General features: G+C 36.3%; 1 protein-coding gene across 3 annotated transcripts in view; it reads right to left on the bottom strand.

Annotated features, from left to right (window-relative positions):
- Positions 1-459: 459 nt before the first annotated feature.
- KIDINS220 (kinase D interacting substrate 220) overlaps positions 460-24,650 on the bottom strand; it is a 74,834-nt gene continuing 50,643 nt past the window's right edge. For all 3 annotated transcript variants that reach the window (XM_056486870.1, XM_056486869.1, XM_056486872.1), the window contains 7 exons: positions 22,253-22,431; positions 18,977-19,203; positions 15,475-15,585; positions 8,279-8,425; positions 6,428-6,526; positions 4,667-4,915; positions 460-2,851 (listed from right to left, as the gene is read on the bottom strand). In XM_056486870.1, coding sequence (XP_056342845.1) covers positions 1,583-2,851; positions 4,667-4,915; positions 6,428-6,526; positions 8,279-8,425; positions 15,475-15,585; positions 18,977-19,203; positions 22,253-22,431 — 2,281 coding nt within the window. In that variant the 3' untranslated portion in view covers positions 460-1,582. The remainder of the gene's footprint in view (positions 2,852-4,666; positions 4,916-6,427; positions 6,527-8,278; positions 8,426-15,474; positions 15,586-18,976; positions 19,204-22,252; positions 22,432-24,650) is intronic.

The following is a 24,650-nucleotide window of genomic DNA, read 5'->3' as shown; positions in this document are numbered from 1 at the left end:
GTATAAGACATCCATGGAATGAAAACACAGAGAGCCTAGATAAAGGCAGAAACACTTCTGTTGACTCTGGCATAGAAATGCATCCTCTTGATTTGGAAAACAAAGGCCAAGACCACAAGGTCCCTTGGGAAGCAAATGGTTCGGGATGCACTGAGACACAAGCAAAGCTGTGCAGAGCTGTCAGCACATGAGACTGCCAAAACAGCAGGAATATTGCTCTGGACTAGTGAGAGGTGTCCACTTCTCTGAAGCTCACAGCACTTCATTTAGACATGTCTGCTTTGGCAATTTCATTAATCAAATGTGTTTTTACACTTATTTAGTACTATATTATAAATCATATTGTTTTAATGTATTTTTAAAAATTGAATCTGTGAAACCCATAACAATATGGACTTAACATTTTTATCAAGTGAAGAAACAAAATACTGCAAATAAAAAGAAATTTGGACACAAGCCCAACATGCCAATTTATTTTTATTTTCTTTCTATTAGCAGACTCTAGCTTGAACAATTCTTCCTCAAAACCATGCAGATTTCACTGGACAGTACAAGTATTTGCTATAACATCATTCAGGTACATTACTTAGATGATAAAAAAAATCTTCAAACACTGTACTTCAGAAGTAAAGAAGCTGGAGTACAGCTTTGACAAGATTCCAAAAGGTATGCATTAGTTTCAAAATGGAAAATACCACTTATTTTTCTTTTCATAACCAAATGATAAACACTGTACCAAGGAAAAATCACACACAGCCACAAATGCTTCATAAATTCAAACATCATATTCATACTTTATCCTTACAATATTTTAATGTGGTGGTTGCATCTACTGAGACCATCTATTCAGTGACTGCAAAATTGCGTACCTATAATAAATAATGGATCCACTAAGTCAATGATAAGGTATTACCTTATAAATAACTGCCAATTCCAGTGACACATCAAGACAACGTTCCTTACAAACCTTATCACCACTCTACCCAAAGTTCACAAATTCAACAGTGACTACTGAACATACAGAGAGCAAAAGCGTACACATAGCCAAACAAGTACCTTAACACTCAAATTTCAACATATGTAATTTATGTTGCACACATATTAATTCATAAATTAATGCAAAGTTTGGTAAGGGTGTCACAGGTTGTGATATTCAATGTCCTGACATCTTGTATATCAAATGGCAAGGATGGACAGTATTAACTTTACTTGCAAATATGGACAATTAACGGAATGTTTCAATGGGATAAGTAATACATATCCCAAGAGAAAAGCAAAATGACATTGTACTTTTCATAATTAAACCACACTTCTGTAAAATCTGCCCCTGACCAAACCTTTGCACAGTGTTCTAACAACTGATTTTCCATGCTGGCAACTACTGCTTTTATATGTGGGGAAGGTCTGAAGTAGTTTGTGTCTTGTAAAAATTACTCCTCCTTTCAGAGACAATGACTGAAAATAATCTAGGCCTTCTTTTACAATACTGAAAGCTTGAACTACAGAGATTAATGTAACCACAGAATGACGAAGAATTCCAAGCTACAATTCATGAGCATACTCTTTTTAACCTGGCTGCTTTTCACAGGATACTCTCTCTCTCTTCTCCAAAACCAGCCCCCTCTGAGGCTGCAACGGTGTGGAGCTCTGATGAATCTTTGGAAAGCCTGGTATAACTTGAACGCTGGCCTCGCTTGTGAGCAACCGTCTTCAGGTTCTCATTCTGAACTGCAGTTGAATTGGAACCCGAGCCAGGGTGCAGGATAATTTGAGATGGATCTCTGATACCTTGTATTTCTTCAAAATTTTGATTAGCTCGATTGCTTGGAGCACTGTTGTTATTTAAGGTGACTGTACTAGGTGTTCTGTTTAAATTATAGACTTTCTGGCAGGCTGGCCAGCTCTCTTCAGGGCTGCTTGCTATCAGGCTGCTTTCAGAAGGGCTCTTCTTATCTTCTGAGCAAATAGACATGCGAACCACAGCTGGATCCTGAAGGCCACTAAGGCTGTGTGGAATTCCCCTTTTTGCACTGTGACTGTCATCTTCAAGCTCAATGAGATTTGCCTTTTCAAGCTGTGAATCATCTGCTCCTTCATTGTGGAGGGAATGATTTGGAGAACTTTCATTGGATCTTACACCAGAGTCAGATGAATCTTTCTTATCCAAAAGGGCATCTGTCAAATACTCCTTTGCTTTGATGAAGGTTCTAATAGGTTCAGAACCATGTTCTGGAGATTTGGGCTGCTTCTCTATTTTTGTATCTGTTTTCTTGTCTTTACCTTCCTTAAGAAGTGGAGTATTATCTGATTCTTCAGTTCCTGACTCATCTTCATCACTGGGAAGTTTCTGATACCGGAGAGTACCTCCCTTAAGCTTTAAATCTGCAGCCTGGAAAATACTTGTTCTTTCCAAAGATTTCTTTCCTGGGAGAAGCTTAGAACCAGACTGATCAGATTTTTCATCTTCTTCAGTAATAGGATCCAAAGGAGATGCATCATTAGTAGAAACACCTGAAGTACTATAATCAACATCATTCCTCTTCAGCAAAAAGGACTTTCTTCCATCATCTTGCTTCTGTTCACTGTCTTTTCCTTTTTCCTGTTCTGCACTGGAGTGCAGAGAGCCCCCTGATGTGCTTTGGCCCATATAGAAAGCACTTGAGCTATGAGGGGAGGACCTCCCACTTACTGTGGTAGAATTGGCACCTCCTTCTAACTGTGACATTTGAGCAATATACTCTCTATATGCATCTCTGTACTCTGCCTGCACCTTGTCTGTAAGCTTTGATATTTCAATACTAGAATCTTGTGAGTTAAGACTTGAAAGACTTGGAGTTCTACGAGTTTGTGACTGGAAAAAAAAAAGAAGAGAAAAAAGAAGAGAGAAAGGTAACAGTTAAATGAACTATTTCTTTTTACTTTTATCAATTTTCTTAAATAACTCAGAGCATTAAATATGCACTTAAATTATTGTTTTTGTTGCTGCAAATGAGATTATGAAAGTGAAATTGTAAACATTATAATTAAAATGCTTACTATAAACATATATATGGAAGCACACATACAAACTAAACTTAGAAAATATTCTTATTGTTGATTCCCATAATTTCCACAAAACAAGCATTTTATCCAGTGCATTTGAGAGTAACTCTTTTGAGTACATAATTATAAAAACTGGATTTGAATATCAAAATGGGGTTTTTAAATACATTTCATACATTTACAAAAGTTACGTTTTTATATTAGAAAGACAGCAAGAATTCATCTAAATGTTGAACAGCTCTCAAAAACATTTCTAAAAGACCCCCACCATACATACTTCAATATATCCTGGCAAAATTTCATTGCATATATCCGATTTCAGAAATATCAGTTTCCTGACAAACATAACCCTCTTTGCCCCTGTCTGCTTTTAGAATTCAGTTTTATTTCTCATTACCTTAGTCTGATTTGATTGGTAACAAATTAAATTAATTTCCCCAAGTGCATTTTGCCGATGATGGTCCCTGGTAAGTGATCTCTCCCTGGCCTTACCTTGTCCCACAAGCCTTCTACCATATTTCCTCTCCCCTGCCCAGCTGAGGAGGGCAGTGATAAAGAAGCTTTGGTGGGCATCCAGCCAGGATTAGCTAACCACAACAGACAAGCAGCAAAACTAATCAATATTGACTTAAAAAATTCTAACAGTGAATTCTAATGTTTTCTTGAGGACAAACTACCCTTCTCATTCCTTTGATTCAACTTCAGATACCTGTATAGGCATCTGTTTATTCAAATACATTAAATGTGCACAATACCACTTTGATCTAGAAAAAACATACATTGATAGTCCATGGAAATGGGCAGTAAGAGGTAATTAGTATCCTACAAACTCACACGAGCATGCATGCACACACTCAGAAGTATCTGGGATAGAAATCTATCTCTGGGTATCACCTATAGTTAGGAATTTGGGGTGTATTTTTATTTTGTTGCACGTTCAAGATTTTATAATTTACTTTTAGAGAAGAAAAGGGCTCACCCCACTGGGTTTGCACTTTCTTTTTTTTTTTTTTAATTCTAACCGCACTTAGCCACCAATTGATTAATCTTATTTCTTAAGGACAGACAAATGAAAATCCAACACTTCAGGGGGTCTCATAAGATGCAGAAGAAAACTGCCCACAACTTATGGCAGAAACCACAGCAAGAGAAGGATGTCAGTTCTGGAATCTATGAACAGGTTATGCATTGTAAGGACAAGGTTTTGATGTGATGGAGCATTGTAATTGTCCATTTTAAAAAACCTAACAAATATATTTGTTGAATGCACTAACCTCTGGTTAGCACATAGCTAAAATATTTCATGCATGAAGCCTGAATATTCCACAAATAAAGAAGCCTTGGAAGACACCACCCTAGGCTAGGTGAGAAAAGCATGATAGCTATAGTTTTTTTGTCTAGAAGAGTGATTACTGGACCGTTTTCAGATGGTAAAGATTTAAGACTTCAACCCAGAGTATGGTTACAGGTCACATCTCTGCAGAACTAGGCTTTACCAAGACTGAGAACTGAAAGCATCTGAACTTTCCTAGAGACTTATTTCTTGTCTTGTCTATATCCAAGACTGTAAAAAACCTATTTTCCATACAGGTAAGCAAGTAGAGTACACTTCTCTATTAAATACCTGCCAACTTAAGTTACTATGGCGTGGAGGAGCTTCATCAAGACCAATTGTGTTGAGCTCTTCAAAGCTGAAGTTCAGTGTGTAGGGAGCTTGACCAGCAAGACCTGTCAGCTCAGTGTGAGGCAGCTCGGTGTTATGGCCAGGACGGCGAGTAAGGTCACTGTGAGCCATCGCAGCTGTACCGTGCTCCGTTGCTCCACGAGGATCTTCCTGAGCAGCCTGATTTTCTGAATTTCTCATTTCAAGTATCTTAATACACAAAGAGAGACAGTTTAAGTGTAATTACATAAATAGAAGAAGTTCTCAAAACTGATAAACAAGAACTCAATTCACAGCTATAAAAGAGTACCCGTATATGCAGCTTTGACCACAAAAAAGTACAAAGGAAAATAATTTCATAATTCTTTTGTATTTACAAATTATTCTTATTACTGCTCAAACCCTTGAAAGAACTCATATGCCGTAAAAATAGTTAAGCTCTTATACAACTATTAAGTGATAAATTACAAATTTTAAAGCAAATCAAACACTTTGTATCTAACAATAAATCTCGTAATTCTTGGTGTTTTCAAGATTGGATTACAGACGAGAGACACACTGTTATTTCAAGAAAGAAAACTGGCAAAAGGCTAAAAATACTTAAGAGAAAACTCAGTTCTCTGTGATGCATAACCCTTACTGTAACAGCCTGGCTGGCCAACTCCTTGCACTTATTGTTACACATACTCTGAATTCCCTGATTAACTTAAAGAGTAGGACAGAGATTTAAAAAAGAGTTAAGTTCTGGTCATTTCAGAAATTAATTTCATTAACATAGTAAAATTTCAAAAAGGGAACTATCTTGGGTTGCAAAGCAGGATGTAACCAAGGGTGTGTATTCTATAACCATCTGTTGAAACCAGGTGGGGTAGTGATCTTTATCTTCTCCATAACCCAACCTTCCACCAGGGAGATATCTTCTCTTAATGGGCCATTAAGTCCCACTGCAGGACTGATAAAATCACATCATCCCATTGTGAGATGCTCCACCCAGGGGGAGGAGCCAAGCATTTCCTACCTAGATAATAACTGAGATTTGGAACATCAGAACGGCCTTTTTCCACTGGATTTCAGAGGAAAACCAGACCCTTCTACATCATCACTGGACCGTTGGAGGAAACCTGCACCCTCCTACAGAGCCACTGATTCAACAAAACCACATCTGTCACTCCAGGAGGACTGTAGCCACCATTTAATCAGACTGCTACCAAAACCCTGACTGACGGGGTGTCAGGTTGTATTCTGACTCTGTCAGTGTTATAGTTTTTTGTATTATTGTATTTTTATTTTAATGTTCCTAGTAAAGAACTGTTATTCCTATCCCCATGTCTTTGCCTGAGGGCTCTTTAATTTCAAAATTAAAATAATTTGAAGGGAGGGAGTTTACATTTTCCATTTCAAGAGAGGCTCCTGCCTTCCTTAGCAAACACCTGTCTTTCAAACCAAACAGGAACCCATACAGGAAAAAATGGATCCCACAAAAAAAGCAAACAAAACTTCAGAGTTCACAATCAATTAAGATGCAAATCCATAGGCAAACAGTTCCTTATTAGTCCTTAAGACAAAAAGACAAAGTAACAAAATAGCAGATGCATTCATGCTTTAAGACAATACTTACAGACTTAAAGATGACAACAAGGAAGTAACCAGAAATAAAAAAATGATTCATATTGAAAAAGATTAATTTATGATGTGACCTGAACACTGAACAGAAATTCTTACCATGCTCCTGAACAGGTGCCAGTCACCAAAATTCATATTCATTTCTTTTTTCAGTTCATCAATGTTGCACTGAGCCAAGACACGGCCATTTATATTTGCCTAAAAAAATTAAACTAAATAATATAAATTATGGATACAAGACTCATGGCACAGCAGTAACAGACTAAAAAGGTAGAGGTAAAATTTCCCAAAATCACTATTAAGTACAATTCTATATAATTACCATAAGATTTTATAGAAGTATGACACCTATGTGTCATGGAAAAAATGGAAATATTAAACCCATTAAAAATGTTTATATAAAAGGCAATATGATAGTGTCCTATATACAGACATAAGGAAACAACACATAAGTGGTGGAAAATTTCAGGGACAATAAACCACATGAATCTGCTTAAATTTATCCAACTCAGAACATAAATGGACTGCTGACACCCAAGCATATGAAGATAGTCAGACAATGAAGTCCCAGGCAGCATCTGACCCCTGGCTTGAGACATCTAAGATCAAGTACTACCTCCATTAAGTTTCCTCTCTGTATAAAACAGGCTTACATTCCTCCCATCATCAGAAATGCCCAGGGACAGAAGATTAGACTCCTTTCTAATGTTCATCATCAATCAGAGATCAACACAGAAGTGCTTAAAGAACATCTATATTCTAGAAAGGCGATTCCTTACATTTGGCATGTTTATATATATATTATTATATATATGCTTAACTTCCAAAAGCACCAAATTCAACACAGAACCATTTTCCTTAAGTAACAACAAGAGGTGTTTCTCTTTATACCATGTATCAGTGTATGGACAGAATGTAAAAGAGGAACTATGTCTTAGGAGAGCAGACAGAAAATGGAAGACCCAAGCTGAGACCTCTGCTTATACTCTCAATCGTTCCCATATCCCTGCAGATGGTCTTAGTCAATCCAGGAAAAAGACCAACCTGAGCCATTATCTTCCTTTTTTACATTATATCCCTTGTAAAAAATGCAAGAATACAAATTAGAGGAATCTCATTAGAGATAACTGATAAGGACATCCTTCTTGCACTCTGGAGCAATGGAAGCAACTGAAATTTTTTTGCAGCTTAACTTAATGACCTGCAATCTAACATGCTACTTCTTGCTTTAAGAAACTTCGCTGGAGCTTCCTATGATAAACCTGTCTCTTAATCCTTGAATCAAATCCTTCCCATATTATTTAAAATATGATAGATTCCAGGACAATGTGAGCTCAGCAAAAACACTGACTAATGACAACCTTCATATTTTTCCCTTCTTTCTTTGTAAAAAAGAGCACAAAGGATGGTGAAAAAAACATTAAAAAGCAAAAAATAATTCGGTGTTAATGTATCTATCACAGCAAATAAAAGAGGCAGAAAAACATACAGTGACCTTTTTCTGAAGCAAATAGATGTGGACTGTGATAAAGAAATGGAATCATCTTCACCACTCATTTACAACAGGAGAGATGTGCCAATTTTTGACAGAGAAAAAAGAAGGGATATTGCTACCTAGATACAGAACACATTTGCAACCCTTTTTGTTTTTTTAATCACACATAGCAATTTTGAAAACATTTTTCTTAATTCTTTTCTCAGAATAACTAGCCTAATCAACTTTCATATTTCTGACTGTTTGTCCTTTTCAACAGAGAGCATTTTCTCTGAAAACTGAATGCTTGTATGAAAATGTCCTCCAAACTTGTCATACATAGAACTTAGGATGTTTTTTTAACATCTGATGTATTTAAATAAACATTTTCAAGAAAAGAAGCAACTAAATATTTTCCTTTCCTTGTGTATCTCCATGCTTAGGAACTAAACACATTATTGAAATTCAGCTGATACCTTTTTTATAGTTGCAGAATACTGAGGTAGCATGCTCTGGTCCAGACCATCTATCTGCTTTAGCTTCTCACACACAGCTTCCACACTCATTGTGCTCAGAGATACATGTGACACTCCTGTGGCTGACCCTGTGCCTGCTCCTGCACCCTGTAAGTGAGAAAATGTGCACATAAGAATTGTTCCAGTACTCAGTACACCCAGAAATTCACAATACACACTAACACAAATCAAGCTGTGTTCAACTACGTTTTAAAATTAAGAGATGAGAATAAGAATGCACAGGCATTTTTAATTACTATCAGAATATCTACATATTGGGAATCATTCATTACACATATTTATAGGAGAAAAAAAGCAGCATCTTGATTCCTGCCTTTGTGAAAAAATAACCCTCTTATATAATTTTTAAGAAACGAAACATAAAAATCAGAAATATTAAGTACAGGTTAATCAATTTATAATGCAGTTTCACTCACAAGCTTTCCTCTAACTTTAGTAGTTTGATTTTGGAATATTTGAGTTTGTTTCTCAAATAATGCAGATACAACTTAGATTTTTCTGTCTTAAAAACTCCTGGTTTATCATCAAACAAAGATGACCTAAAACTCAAAGACACTCAAAGATAACTCCTCAATTACTTGGATTAATTGGGTAATTTTAACAATAACTGTTCATTTTTCAAAGGTTCCTTCAGCTTTATGCAAGATCAGCCAAGGGGCTGTGTACCACAGTACTGAAACAGCAGCACTGCAAACGCCCTACAAGATACTATGAGGATGCTTCATGTACCTCAAACTTGGGCAAGATTCAGGTAGATATTATTTATAATTCAGCTCTGTAATAAGAGTTGTCCTGTTAATGTTGCTAGCTTCTGAGAATTTCAAAGAAAGGGTGGAAAACTAAAACAAATGCATCTGCAGGTAGACAGTATATTAAGGCAGTATGTTCTTTAAAAAACAACACATTCACCCTGGATAGGAACCTATGCACAGTTACACTAGTGATTCTAAATTCCTAAAAGCAATATCAGAATCAGTTCTATCAGTTAGAAAATAATTGTGTGCTCGCCATTTATGAGGAAGTTGCACCCTCCCTTTTTTCTGAACATAAAGTTTTGGGTTCTGCATTGTAGACTGTGCACCAAACAGCTCATCTCGGGAAGATGCAAAAGAGCTTCTAAGCTTCAGAGGTCATCATCACATGCACAAATCCTGGGATGTAAAAGTGCATTTTGACTATCCAGTTAACCAAGTTTTATTATATTCCTCAAATCACCAATGAAGACTGGTTTTGGAGTTGTAATAGTGTCCCCATTTTTATTCAATTACTTTGAAGTTGTTTAATTTTTCAGAATTAATATAAATTACTAGATCCCAATATATCGCTTATAAAAACCAAGAGTTATCAAGAGAATGCCATTAACCTTATCTGAATTATCTAAACCAGGATATTTACAAATAATTTATTCTACTAGCAATTCCAAGGCAGCAATCCAAAACCCCATTAATTACTACCTCAGAGTTATTTCTGACTTACTGTTACCAAAGATATCCTGATCTGGGGAGCTAGGCACACTCCCCACTCAAGCTACTCTGAGTTTCAAAGTTTAGGTGATATTACATGTAATTTCCTCAAAGTTCTCCACTAGATGTCCTTGAAACAGACTTTAAAGTGTCTAACAATCAGCTTCACATCTGGGAACACTACTGGGGGTTGTGGGGAATTTGAATCTGGCAATTCACACACTTGCCTGAAAATAGCTGGGGCACCAATCTTTGTTTCTTTAACCATTCCTAATTTTTTAAATATCATGTCAGCTGGATAACAAACAAATAAAAGATATATCCCATTTTCGAGGAAGGCAATCTACCTAAATTACTGCAGAAAAATTAAATTTTTAAATTCCACTCCAGTCTAGGCACTTAAAACTACGGCTTGGTATTCCTTTAGAGGACATGCCAGCTACTTCTCAGATTCTGCAATGTCTCCCTAATTAAGTGCCTACAATACCTAATTAGTTATCATACAGGCATCTAAAGGACAAGTTTTAGGTCTTAATTTAGTCTAATTTTTAACACATCTAAAATCTGTATCACGTCACGGATATAAGCCAATCACCAAAATGAAGGAAATGACAGAATGAAGCTTCACCCATAATCTATTTATCATATACTTCTTTTATGAACATCTATAATTTTCCTCTTTAACACATCACAGTGGGTTTCTCTTCAGAATACCAGCTTTATCCATTATTTCTTCATAAACACACTATTTACTATTGGCATGAGTTAGATAATACATCAACAAAGACAAGATACTAAGTTAATTCAAATCTTAATTATGTTTTGAAAGAAGGTTTCTCAATTAAAATAAAAGAAGCTGTTAGAGCCAAAATTATATTGTGGCACCACCAAAATAAATTATCCCTAAACAACATGTGTTAGCAGTTACCTTTGTTCTCACAATCTATTAAATACATTATCAACGATATACCCAGAAATAAATGAAGTTTTATACGCTTCTAATTTAACAGATTCTCGTTCAGATCAAAATATTTTTCTAACAATCAAGGACAAGCAATTCTTTCTGCATGCATTAAGACTTAGTTTAGAAACTTTGCTTTCAGTGTATAAAAAAGATATGTAAAAGCTGAAATATTTAGACTATTTTTGTAAAAGTGTGAACTGTTTGAAATAGATGCACATTAATCCAAATCATTCTTTATGAAAAGCAGTCTCTGAAGAATAAGTAATGTAATAGCTTTAGGGATATTGTCATCATGTAAGTGAATTAAAAATGTACTTAAACTGACACATTTTTCAGCCTTAGTGGTTTTGTTAGAGATGCTTAGAGAACATTAGTCTGAAAAGTATTTGCCATGCAAAAGCTAAAAGCAGCTTGTCAAAACAAACCTCAAGGCTAGTAATGAGCATTAGTTTACAGACAGCCCAGCATGAAGCACCAGTATGATAGCTTCTGGAATGACTCTGAAACAAGTGAATGAGAATTCACAGAAAGTGGCTGTACCTGTCTGTTTCTGTTTAACTCAGACTTACACAGCTTTGAGAAAAGGACAAAATAGAATTAAAAGAAACAACAGCTTAAAGTGACATCATAAAGGTTGAACATACAGAGAACATGCTTTGAAGTAAATGGAGGAAATCAGGGTTAGGACAGACACAGGATATTTTCATAATGTGATGAAACTTTTAAAATAAGTCTTCAAAATAGAAATTTAGGATATGCTATACAAATACCATTTTTATGAGCAGACTATTCTGTTTTGCATAAGGGTTTTAATTATGTTTCTGACAGAAAATCCTCCTTTTAATGAAACATTCTCCTGCCATTTCAAGATAAAATTATACTACTAATGTACCTCAAATAATTTTTCAAACTTCTATCTAACCAAATCTGCCAACTCCTCTCGCCCCCAGTCCCCCAAAAAAGCCCCAGAAACAAACCAGCAGCTCCCACAGAATAGAAAAGTTATTTCTTATAAGCACAAATATTCAAAGCACAAAATTCTACACAAAAGCACTGGAAAAACCATAAGAAAACTCCCATGCCATACATTTTCATTCATGCTCAAACTTTTGAAAAGTACTTCCAGTTTCTTAAGAAGTCCTCTATATTTATCTATATTACATGCTCTGGGCCATGTTAGTCCTCATTCAAAGCACACATACTACATCTTAAGGGATTATATATTCAGTGCAGTATGAACAACTGTATTTAAACAAAGTAATTATATTGGAACAAGCTACTTCCTAAGAAGTTAAAATTAACAATGCAAACTAAAGCACAAAATCAAGTTTATGACAGATAAGCACTGCTAATGCTAGTTTGATTACTAACATAAAAGGGAATTCTGTGAACCATTCCACAACTGGTAATACTGCAATCCACCTACAAACTATTCAAAAGGGCACTCTAGAAGTTTTTGAAGTTATTCAGAAATAAGCATTTGTACAGTAAAACCAGCAGAAATGCATGTTTGTCTCCATCAGAGATGTCAAAGGCTGGCATCTTAAGACTATTTTAACTAGGAATTCAAGCTGATAGCCAAAAATTTGCAATGCACCTTCATGCTGATACAACTAAACAGATGGTATTTGGTCAACTTACCAGTTTGATATCTATGTTTTGATCCATTCAGAAAAGAACAGTAAACTATGGTCTGAGATAGACAACTTTTATAATCAGCAACAGAATGTAATTATAGAAGGTGGCTGACGTAAAATTCTTGATGACTATACTCAAAATATTCCTGATTTTTACTAAGATAACTTAGACTTATGCAGATGTTATGAGACTAATGATGACAGTCTGGAATTTCAGAACTTGATCACTCCAACATCAGACTGACAACAGTGGCAGACCCATAACTAGATCACATAAGAGCCTCCACACAGCTTTGTCAACAAATGCAATAAGCAGAAATTATGATCTGTATGAAAAAAAAAAAATACTGTAATCCTGTTTTTTCACTCTGTTATGACACAAACATTCAAAACAATGATTATTCTCTATTTTACACAGGAGTTGCACCATTTCTGGCTCCTTGCCAGTTTAGCATGAAAGACAATTTTGATTCTACATGCTCCCCTTGTTTTCAATCACCAAACCAATTACACATCTCGGTGTTCATTAACCACTTTGTGCAGGTTTTTTTAGTTTATTTAATTACTTTGCGTGCACCAAACCATTTAATATGTTGGATCACTTATACAGTAGCAACGACCCATCAATTAAGAGCTACCTAAATAGATGGATTAAATTATTGTACTCATCATCTACAGATAATTGTAGCACATAACCCAAATATAATATTGTTTCCTTTAATAGAAAATTCTATAAAGTTAACAAAATAAGTGGATTTAGAGTAGATGAAACCCTGATAAGACATCACAGATCATATGCTAACAACCTTCTTTTCATGATCTGATAGGCTGCATTACAGACTCACAGTATAAATTTAATAGTATAAATTTAAAAACAGATCTAACTAAATCTTCCATTATCATTGTCTCAAAGGAAGTTTCTTTTTAATGTTTTAATTCCTGTATTTTCTTACTTAGAGGCAATAGTTTACTTAATTTACAGGAGTCTTTCAAACTGTTGTTTGAAGCTGTACCAAAATGTGCGTTAAGATACACAATCAGCAGCAAGCAGAAGAGCACCCAGTTCCAGTTCTGCTGCTGGAACTCACTCACTACTTTGCCCCAAGACTAAATCCCACTTTTCCAGGCTTGTGTCCCTTCCCATACTCACAGGGACACACACTCTTCAGCCATCACGCTAATACTTTTGAGAAAATCCTTAATCTTCCCTGCACTGTTAAGTCTCAAAGGCCTGGGAAAACAATGGGATACTGGGATAGGGAATCAAACAGATTTTCTGAAGGAAAAATTCCTCCAAAATAATCCCTTCACACAAGTCAGCAAATGACTTGGGGGAGAGAAATTTAGTGCACCTTTTCCATTGCACTGCACATACATGGTTTCTCAGTGGAAGTTATGTACAGCTAAACAGAGTTCGGAATCTGTGTGGGGCTTCATTTTTTTTCATTGCACAACAGTAGAAAGACATTTCTGCAATGGTTTACTAAAAGAAAAAGTAAATGCAATCAAAGTATAGCTGTTATCAACAACTATTGGCAGAAAATATTTAGATAATAATGACAGTCACATTAAACTCTTTGTTTTGGTATAAATCACAATTACCATAGAGTTAAAACATATACCATAAGGATGACATCCTAAGTATGAATATACTTAGGATAAAACAAAACAAGTCATTCTGACTCAAGAATAGGATTATGACCACCAATGTTTTATTTTTCCATTTCTATCAAAGTACCTTTTACTGTGTTACCTGCAATAGCTTTATGTCATCAGCTAAAGAAGTAGGGTTCGGGCGAGAGAGTTGACAAGCAGAAAAACACAATTACTTCTAAAACTTAAGCACTGAATGACCAGCTGTCATTCTACACTGTTTAGCTACCACAACACTTTACTGAAAGCTCACCACAGCTACTGAGAAAGGCAAGGGAAAAACTACAGGGGAAAACAGAGTATGTCTTACAAGTGAAATATTAGCTTTTAAATTCATTCACAAACTACATTAGTTTTCAACTACTCTATTTGCCCACCAAAGCCACTGATGCAGTGTTAGTGAACTGCAGTTATGATTAATGCAGACTCATTACTGCTGAAAAAGCAATGAGATGCTAAAATTTCCACACCACATGACTACTCATTTACCATTGAGGGGTCTGTGGGTGAAGGAAGCCCCTCATCAGCATCCTCCTTGATAACATCCTAACAACAACAAAATATTATGGTTTGGGTAAAATGATCAAGGGCTCAACAAAAATTATGAAGTAAACAGTGTATGAGAATGATCTCATAATAATACATAATTCAACAGAAATAGATTTGTTTTCTTTAAGTGATTAAAGCTTTTACCACCTTTGAACAGCCTTGCTCATTGTATCGATACCCTAGAATTAAAGCGATCAACAAGTGAGGCTTTTACTTTTTTTATCTTTCCTTAGTTTATGATTCCATTTGAACAGCCATCTGTCAGTAAAATAAATACTGTTAAATAGGAAACTTATTATTCTATAGGAAGCTAGAAAAGTCTGCTAGTTTTGCCCTTCTAATGGGTAAAGTTGTATTATATGTACTTGCAAAAACACTTAAGATGAAATGTATTTTGTTTTACTTAAAAATATTTCTTTTAACATTTAAATCTGATCTTCCAGTTTCTAGCATTCTTTACAACATTAAAGGATGCAATTTTATCTTCTCCAGATACAAAGAAGTTCTGACATACTATTAAAAAAATTTGAACATAAATTTACATGTAGCAGTCATTTTCTTATATCACTACATCTATTTAGGTATTATAATACAGCTGGCATTTTCATTAATATACTTTTTGCCAATATCACAGGTCATTCTCCTCTAATCTTTATATATGGATGCTAGAATTGGTTTGCTCTGTAAGGAATTTCTAAAGTTAAAACAAAATACATTTACATTACATGTTAATAACACTTTTGCTTAAAATATTTATAATATAAAGCTTACACTTGTCTAACAGAGAATCATAATTAATAACCTTCATTTTCATTACCCACTATATTTATTGTCTAGGTTAGTATTTGAATTACCCTTCAAAATACTTACTAGGCCATTGTTCTGATCTCTGGACAAACTCGTTTTTAGTGGTGGACGTGAGATGAGATGAGAACTGCCAGGGTAATACCTTGGCATGTAAAGATATGGGGCAAAGAATGGCTATGGAAAAAAAAAAGGTGTAACAAAAAAGGGACAAACAATTACACAAATCAAAATGTAATAATAAAATAAAAATCATTACAACAAAACACATCCTCTAGTTGAGTTTCATAAAGTAAAAAAGAGCAATTACTAATAGTTTTCTTTAATTTTTGCATTGAACCACTGAACAGAAATCAACCAAAAGTTCTGGAATGAGTTCTTCAAAATCACTCAGCAGATGACCCCCTTATTTTCCTCCAAGCCAATGGGTGCTCTGGTATAGGTTTCTGGAGGAACAGAGTCAGAATGTTTTTGATAGCTACACTCTAACATCTGTTATCAATACGGGAAAATGATAATTTAACAATAATTCTGACAATTTCACTCTCTGACTCTCTAAACTAAAAATTAGATGCTCAGTAAAACTTAGGGTCATTCATAATAGCCAAGACAATCGTACCAAATAAACAAAAAATGTGATACCTAATAGCATCACTAGAACTTCCCATATTTGTGGCACCCAACCTGAGGGCTTCCACTAACACTAGATTTTATAAACGTATGAAGAGATGCTTATGGCAGACAGAATTGGAGCTTTGTTTTGCTGGAAATACATTAATGCATGTTGTTCAATACAAATATCAGTGTTAATTTAGACTTTAGGAAAAGCAGAATTAGAGCACTCATTGCTTTCAACTCATTGCCCAATTCTTAATAAAACTCCCAAAATAATTTTGAAAAACCAAAACAATTAAAAAACAACAAAACACCATAAAAACCCAAAAGAAATCTCAAAACAATGGCTGTATTACTGATTTCTAATGTTTCTATGTGTAGCATTTTCAAAACTGTATTATCCAGATACTTCACAAGAGAACATATTACCTGATTTGTGTTTCTGCACATGACAAGATTCTGATTAGTCTACAGCACCAAATTCAGTATAGAGTAAATAATTCTATGACTCAAGGGATAATCTATGAGAAAGGAGTAAAATTATTTGAAATATTCCACTTTAGATTTGCCAATAAGGACTTTAAAACTTCCGTATTTAGAAGCAGCTCTAAATGAACTGAGAAATTCAAGTTTAATTTCTGAGTATATCATTTATGTAGACAGCATATGCTACAACTTCGTGCACTTTATGGAACATAAAAATGGTTCCATATTCTTAGCTGTGAGAGGTAGATTCTGAGCACTTTCACATAATTACCACAAAAATTTCATATGCCCTTCCAACATACAAAGTTACACAACATTCATTGTAATCATTAGTCTAAATGGGGAAGAAGTTTGGTTACCTAGGCTTTGCCTTATTATTTGCCTAGTATAGAATGTTGCAGAAAAGTTCACTGAATCAAAACCATTCCACTGTCATAAGGCACATTCTACAAATAATACAAACTTTTTTTTAAAACAGATGAATTCCTAGAAAATACCACAGAATAATTTAATGCCTTAGTTTTCCACTAACAGCTTAAACCATGTGGAAAACCCCCAAGCATGAAACACTTTACAATCAAACTGCATCCAGGTGCCCAGCTCTCACTGCAGAGCCTCTTCTCTGGAACACACAGGGAGCTTGCTGGTTGCATGATACTAAACTACAAAGCAATGGAAAAAATCTGTCCACTAAGGCAATTATCCCACAATCCTCTCATAACTTCTAATCAACTCCTCAGTCCATTTCAGCTATTCCACTGTTTCCCAGCTGTGAGATTAACTCTCCATTACATGCCAAGAACTACAGACTCAATCTTCATCTGAAGTACAATACAGGTATCATGAAAATATGAGATCAATATAAATATATATTGGGCATAACCCAGAGTTGCTCTTCAAGTCTGCAGATAGCCAACGAAGCTTAATCAATGCAAAAAAAAAAAAAAAAAAAAAAAAAAAGGTATTCACATACCATAATTTCTCTTTCCTACCCAGGAAATCCCAATTAGACTTGCCTACTGCTCTGACCTTCCCTGTAAGAAACATCATCTCCACAATGACAGTATTTTTATGAGTCCAAAGTAATGAATACAATACTCTGACATTATTTATTGACACACTAAAAACAATTATACTTTAGAAGGGCTGTATAAAATTCCAGTGAAAAAGGCAAAAATTGAAGTATTTTAATCTTTAGCAGGCAAAAAGGTTAGCATGCCTCTAAGCCTTAACACAAAGGAACAAATAAACTCTTTGTAAGAACAGCTTATGACTCACCAATAATTGTTTCTCTAATGTTTATTGGAGCCAAAAACCCCCATACAGGTTTCAACAGTTTATCACCCCTGACTTTAAACCTTGTCATGTACAGTAACACAAAACAGGGCAAAACAGACACAAAAATAGGGCTTCCAATGAAACAGCTACTTGAACTAAGCTGAGTTAGTATCAGCACAAATATTCAGGTGTCAAGCATTTATCAATGTTGGACTACTTCAAAATATATGTTATTTTACATTATTTTCAACAAAACAGCACACTGTCACTGTCTTGAAGGTATATAAGAATAATTTTAGAATGGATAACTTTTAAAAGTTCCGGCCTACATATACATTTTTTTTGCCTTGGTTAACATACACTGATTTAAGAATAACTCAATTTACTTTTCAGCTTTCAGGTTATATGTTTATCTACGGTCAAATCTACTTGATGTTGAGGCTATTTCCTGTATATAGAAGTAAGCTATGACTTATATCAGTTCTCTGTGGTTTTTTCATGATAGTACTGCAGAAAAAAAAGTGAAAAATAAAGTTTAAAAATACCAAATACATCCCACAAAACCAGAAAGTTTAGACTCTCTTCGACTATACAGTAAAGCACTTCATTCAATTTTCACATGAGCCATTCCCAGGACTATGTTTTCTGAGGCCCACAAATAGCTCAAAAATGGATGTTTTATGCAATTCATAATAATTCCTTTAAACTAGCACAACACCAGCTTAGGGAAAAGATCACAGAATAACTTTTAAAAGAGACAAAAGGGAAGACAGATATATATTCTTATAATCTATCTCCCCACCTGAGTTTCTGTATGTTTTAACAAAATTAATCAAAAAAAGACAGGATCCCTTCCAATGTCTGTGAGTATGTGAACAATGAAGCAGAGTTTACTTCCCCCAAAAAAAACAAAAACAAAAACACAAAGAAAAAAACCCTATGCAATATCCTACAATTGAGCAGTGTCTCAAAAAATATTTTTTCCCCTTTGTAATTTGTTTTTCTGATGTCATTTACCATGTTTCTTCCCCAGACAACAGTGTCTGAACGTTACTGCAAAACTTGTCAACTTTTGGGCTTTTCTCCACACCTAAATAAAACTTGCAAGGGTATTTTAATATTTACAGATGACATCTGCAGTATTACCAGACTACATCCGAAGAATGTTAATTGGATCTCGATTATTTACCCGATTGTAAAATGGATGCTGAGGTCCTGTCATACCACTATAGTAGCTGCTGTGAGGCTGGGGGGATAAAACTCCACTATTGAAAGGCCCATTGAAAGAGGTTGTAGAAGAGCAAGCTGAGGAAGGCTGACTGAACAGAGATGTTCCTCTAGCAGGTGCCTCATGTAAAGGCAAGGTGGGATAAGGAAGTCCTCCAATATTCATCTGATCTCTTGCAGCACGAACATCTGAAAAATAAATTGGTAACAAGAATAAGATTTTGCTTGAAGTATTTGGAAAAGTTTTTATTTGTTTGCCAATTCACTACAGTACATTTTTGTATATTTAACTCCAATCAGAACTCATCAAGCAGAACATTAAGGTCAAATTTCAGATGGATTTGACTGATTTGTCTTGATGACCACATCTACATAGGAGTCTTCAGGAAAGTTAGGATAATTTATCACATAAAATTATGTAGCATATTAAATCCCTCTAAACATTTAGATTTTTTTTTTTTAAATGTGGCATAAAGGAACCTAACAGTCACTCTCCAAGAGAAGCTACCCCAAGGCTGGTCTGTACCATGGCAGAGTGATAAATCTAAGAAAACAGGGGCCCCTTCCGATCCAGCAGGGGCTGTCACTGCTCTCACAGCAGATGCTAGGAAGACCTGGGAGGTGCAAAAGAAACCAATGTCCCCAACAAGTCTCAGCCCAGGGAGTGTGACAAGGTAGTTTGTGTGGCCAGGGGCACAGGAAGAGTGCAGTCACCCTAGTGAAGAGGTGAGTTCCCTTGGTGGTCATCATCCCCTTGGAAGGAGCTCAGTTATGGCAGCACAAGGGGCAAACCTATAGTCCTCTGCACTCACCAGAAAGGATGTGACAATGCAGACAGAGCTCCCATCCAGGTCTCAGGCTCTGGAGGGCGCTGGAGGGGGCCCAGAGCCTGTCACCAGTCTTGGATGGTAGTAGAGACAACAGCTGTGTGAGACAAGACCAGGCAGACAATCCTGGTCCAGCCTGGTGGCAGAGTTAAGAAGAAGGCAGAAAGACTAAGAAGCATTAGGGAGTCAGAGGACAGAGACTGCTGGAATCATGCTCTGGCCTCCCTGAGACAGAACAGCCACCAGAAAAAAAGCCAAGATCCAGGAGGCCCTGTATTCTCCCAACAACAGACAAAAGGCACCTGTGCCAGGGGACATTCATACTGGACATCAGGAACAATTTCTCCACTGAAAGTCTTACAGAGATCAGCCAGGAACCTCTAAGGAAACAGAAGCCAATAGGGAAACACCACTGAAACACTTCAAATAATTTAAAGGGTGTTCCTCTAAGAAGGTGACAGTTGACAGCTCAGCTGAGGTGCCTCACAGTGCCCACACAGAGTGGGCAACTAACAGGAGGAGCTGGAAGCCACTGTGCTGCTAGAAAGCTATGAGCTAGCTGCCATTCCAGAAACTTGGTGGATAAATCCTATGACCAGAGTGCAGCTATTGATGGCTGCAGACTATTCAATAGGACAGGAGAGGAAGGAGGGGAGGAGAGGCTGCCCTTTACATCAAGAGATGGAAAGATTGCAAATTCTTAAAAACAGCAGCAAGGAAGACAACAGGAACTAGCAGCCTGTCAGCATCACCTCTGAAGATCATGGACCAGATCCTCTGAGAGGTTTTGCTAAGGCACATGGAGGACAGAGGTGATTCAAGACAGTCAGAAACAGCTTCAACACAAAGAAGTCCTGCCTGACCAACTCTGTGGCCTTTTGTGAGGAGTGACAGCATCACTGGACAAGGGAAGGGCCACAGATATAATTTATTTGGACTTCTACAAACCTTTTCATGTAGTCCCCCACAATATCCTTCTCTCTACACTGGAGACACATTTGATCAGTAGACTGTTACACAGATAAGAAATTGGGTGTGGACAATTGCATCCAGAGGGTAGTGGTCAATGGCTCAGTCCCCACAGAAATCAGTGACAAGTGCTGTCCCTCAGGGGTCCATACTGGGACCAGTATTACTTAGTATTTGCATTAATGACATGAATGAAGAGATGAGTCTCAGCCAATCTGCAGATGACACCAGGCTGAGTAGTGCAGTTGGACAAGCTCAAGAAGTGGACCTATGGGAATCTTACGAGGTTTAATAAGATCACCTGGATTGAGTCAACCCTCAGTAACAATCCGGGCTGGCAGAGAGCCCTGCTGAGGAGGACTTGGGGGTGCTGTGGGTGAGAGGCTGGACATGACCCAGCCATGTGCCCTTGCAGCCCAGAAAGACAAATGTGCCCTGGGTTGCATCCAAACAGTGTGGGCAGCAGGTGAGGGAAGGGATTCTGTCCCTCTGCTCCACCCTGGTGAGACCCCACCTGCAGTGCTGCATCCAGCTCTGAGGTCCCCAGAAAAAGAAAGACATTAATGTATTCAAGCAAGGCCAGAGGAAGCCACAAAGATGACTGATGAAGGATCGAACATCTCTCCTATGAGAAAAGGCTGAGAGAATTGAGATTTTTCAGAGAGAAGGCTTTGGGGTGACCTAATTGCAGCCTTCTAGCACCTGGAGAGACCCTACAAGAAAGGTGGAGAAAGACTATTTACAGGGACAGGGCAAGGGGGAATGGCTTCAAACTGAGAGTAGGTTTACATGAGATGTTATGAAGAAATTCTTTACCATGAAGGTGGTGAGGAACCAGAGCAGGTTGACCAGAGAACTTATAAATGCCCCAAAACTGGAAGTGTTTGAAACTAGGTTAGATGGGGGTCTCAGCAACCTGGTCTAGTGACAGGTGTCCCTGCATATGGCAGGGGAGTTGGAACTAGATCATCTTTAAGGTCCCTTCCAACCTAAGCCATTGTAAGATTCTAAGGAACATATCTCCTAGGACGAAAGACTGACAGAATTGGAGTTCTTCAGCCTGGAGAAGACTTTGTTTCACTGACTTCATTTCTACAGGGTTTTACATATATTTTCAAAATTGTTAACAAAGATCTGAAGTCAACTTTCATCTCTTCTTCTAAAATATCATTGTGTGTACTGGTTTCCTCCATCTCCCAAAACGCTCTGCAAAGCAAGAACAGTGGACTTTGCCCTCCAAAAGGGAAGTTTTAGTCTAAGATGGTCTGGCTGTTACAGCAAAACTATTAAGTGAAACTGAATGGCCTCTCACTGAAGTAAAATCTGACAATTTGAAGGTATGATTTGATAAACAAATGAGTGTTCTGTGTGACATGCAAAGTAGCTCTACTTAAAATAAATAATAGATGTGTCATTTTCCATTTATTTGAAAGGATACTCACCTGCAATGATTTCTCGTAGTTTGGGATCCAAGTTCACTGTACAAGGCAAAAAGGTTCTTACATCACGTGCAACAAGGACAGGTGTTCTTGAGGATAAAAATACTTCAAAGTTCCGTATATCTGCATCAATTTCAAGTAGAGGTTCAACATCTTTAGTTGTAGGAATATTCTTTGAAATTCTGGGGGGTGAAATTAGATACATCATAAACCGTACTTATTAGAGTATGACTTCAGTTTACAAAGTAATATTCTAGGGTGAAATACTGGCACACCCATTCTCCCTATTCTCTGAAAAATAAGAGAACCCATAAAGAGCTGCACTGTCTGCAGAAAGATCAATGTAACGTTTTCTAATATGCAAAAAACGTCAAACTGCTGAACAATCTGATCTAATGTTATGCTTCCGAGAAATGTCAAAGAAGCCATACATCAGTAAGGTCAAATCCAAAGTAAGGGGAAGTTAACAATTGTGAACTTTAACCCTAAACATCTATTCAAATTTCTATACCCAATTCAGAAATTACATGGGAAAAATAATTTCATTCTTAAACTAACTTTTTGTAATAGGAACAGGCATCTTAGAAGTTGATCAAAATTTAACTGTAATCCCTTGTAAAAAGTAGGAAAACAACCACCACCAGCTTTCAAGTAATTCACCTTCTAAGAAAAAGCCACAAACAAACGAAAACAACAAAACCATGAGACATGATCAATGTAAGGGACTGCTCATGCATTATGACTATTGTCAAGCAACAGTGGGGGTTTTGTGAGCACTAGTATAAAGGGGAGTTTCAGGAAGGAACAAGTAAAAGCATTAAATGTTAGTCTTGTGAAAGTTTATGAAAAGTTCCTACCAAGCAGGTGATGGAGGCTGACATTGCTGTTCAGATGGACCTAGCTTATTTATTGCTTCATCTCATAGTACTGGTATTTCATATCAAATCAGAAATCATAATCTCAATTAAAGATTACTAAAATGAAAAAGTATTTCTCGCACCCAGCATAATAAAAATGTAAACAGTGAAAGAGAGAATGGTGAACATAGTTACAGTAATGGCTATAAAGTGACTGTGACACCACTCTATATGGATACCAGTGCAGTAACCACATTGTATATAAAGTAAAAATAGAAAAAAAAAAAAAAAAAAAAAAAGAGAAGAAAACAAAAAATCACCTTTATATAAAAATAAAATTGTTTTTCAATGGCTCTTTTCAAAGACCTGTTAAGACTACAACTCCATGAAAAAGGGGAGCAGCATAGATATGTTGGCTGCTCTGTGAGCTGCTGCAACTTGCTTAAAAGAAATTGTAAGCATTTTCTCCAACTACTGGACAATTAAAAGTGCTAAGGCAACTACCAATGATGTCATGGAAGAAATGAGTACACTGATGCATGGATGGGAAGGGAGGAAGGAGACTCATGCACACTCAGTAAATCAGTACACAAGGCATCTCTTACATTAAATAAATTCACACTCACATTGTGTCTTTGAAAAGAAAAAACCAAACATTTAAAACAAACCCCCAACTGGTTGTAATTGAATTGTATTTTTAATAGAGCTAATGAACTATGTCTACCATTAGCTGAACAATCTTACCCTATTTCACATCTTTATTTTTCGATCCTCGATAGAGAGTAGAATTTTATGTACCATGGGATTATTCCAGAGACAAAAGTGTCAGATTTACACAGAATACTTAGCTTTTAATGTTAAGAAAAATAAAATAATTGAGACTCAATGTTATATGCTTGAAGCAAGTGCAACTCCCTTGCATTAAAAATATATTTCAGCTGTGTTAATCTTTCAATCTGATGTTTTACTACATTCTTGCCATATACTAAGAGTAGAATTAACATATTCCTATAAATTTTACCAGAAAACAATGGTCCATGTACCTAACAGACAGAGGATACTGCCATACCATGCTGTCATAAACATGCCATTTGTGAATAACCTGATTCACAGTGATAGGTTACTTTATAGCACAGGAAAAAGGTAACAAATATAAAGCATACAAGCAAGTGTAGCCTATTCTAACAAAGGCTCTGCTTCTGCAAATCGTTATGAGATATTGTCCAGTTGGCACTGGGAAAGTTACACAATTTAGGGAAGCTCAGTGTATGTAAGACTTCAGAGACTCCAGCCTTAAGAGAATAAAAGGTGCTGCTTTTGTGAGAAGACAAACTTGACACTCAGAGGTTACAATTTCAAATAATGGGAACAGTTCATTCTCCTGAGAGTTAAACGAAATCTAATAGAAACTGAAAGTACTCCTAATCTCAAGGAGTGAAGGGCCAAATGAAAAAATAAGAACATTGGCAGCATCAAAGTAAAACTTGTATGCTCCACAGAATCTGAGAAATGCTTATTTTACACTAATATTTAGCAACTAGTTT

This window comes from Oenanthe melanoleuca, chromosome 3, assembly GCF_029582105.1.
Source record: "Oenanthe melanoleuca isolate GR-GAL-2019-014 chromosome 3, OMel1.0, whole genome shotgun sequence".
Taxonomy (NCBI): Eukaryota; Metazoa; Chordata; class Aves; order Passeriformes; family Muscicapidae; genus Oenanthe; species Oenanthe melanoleuca.
This window is presented reverse-complemented; position numbering and strand designations above follow the sequence as displayed.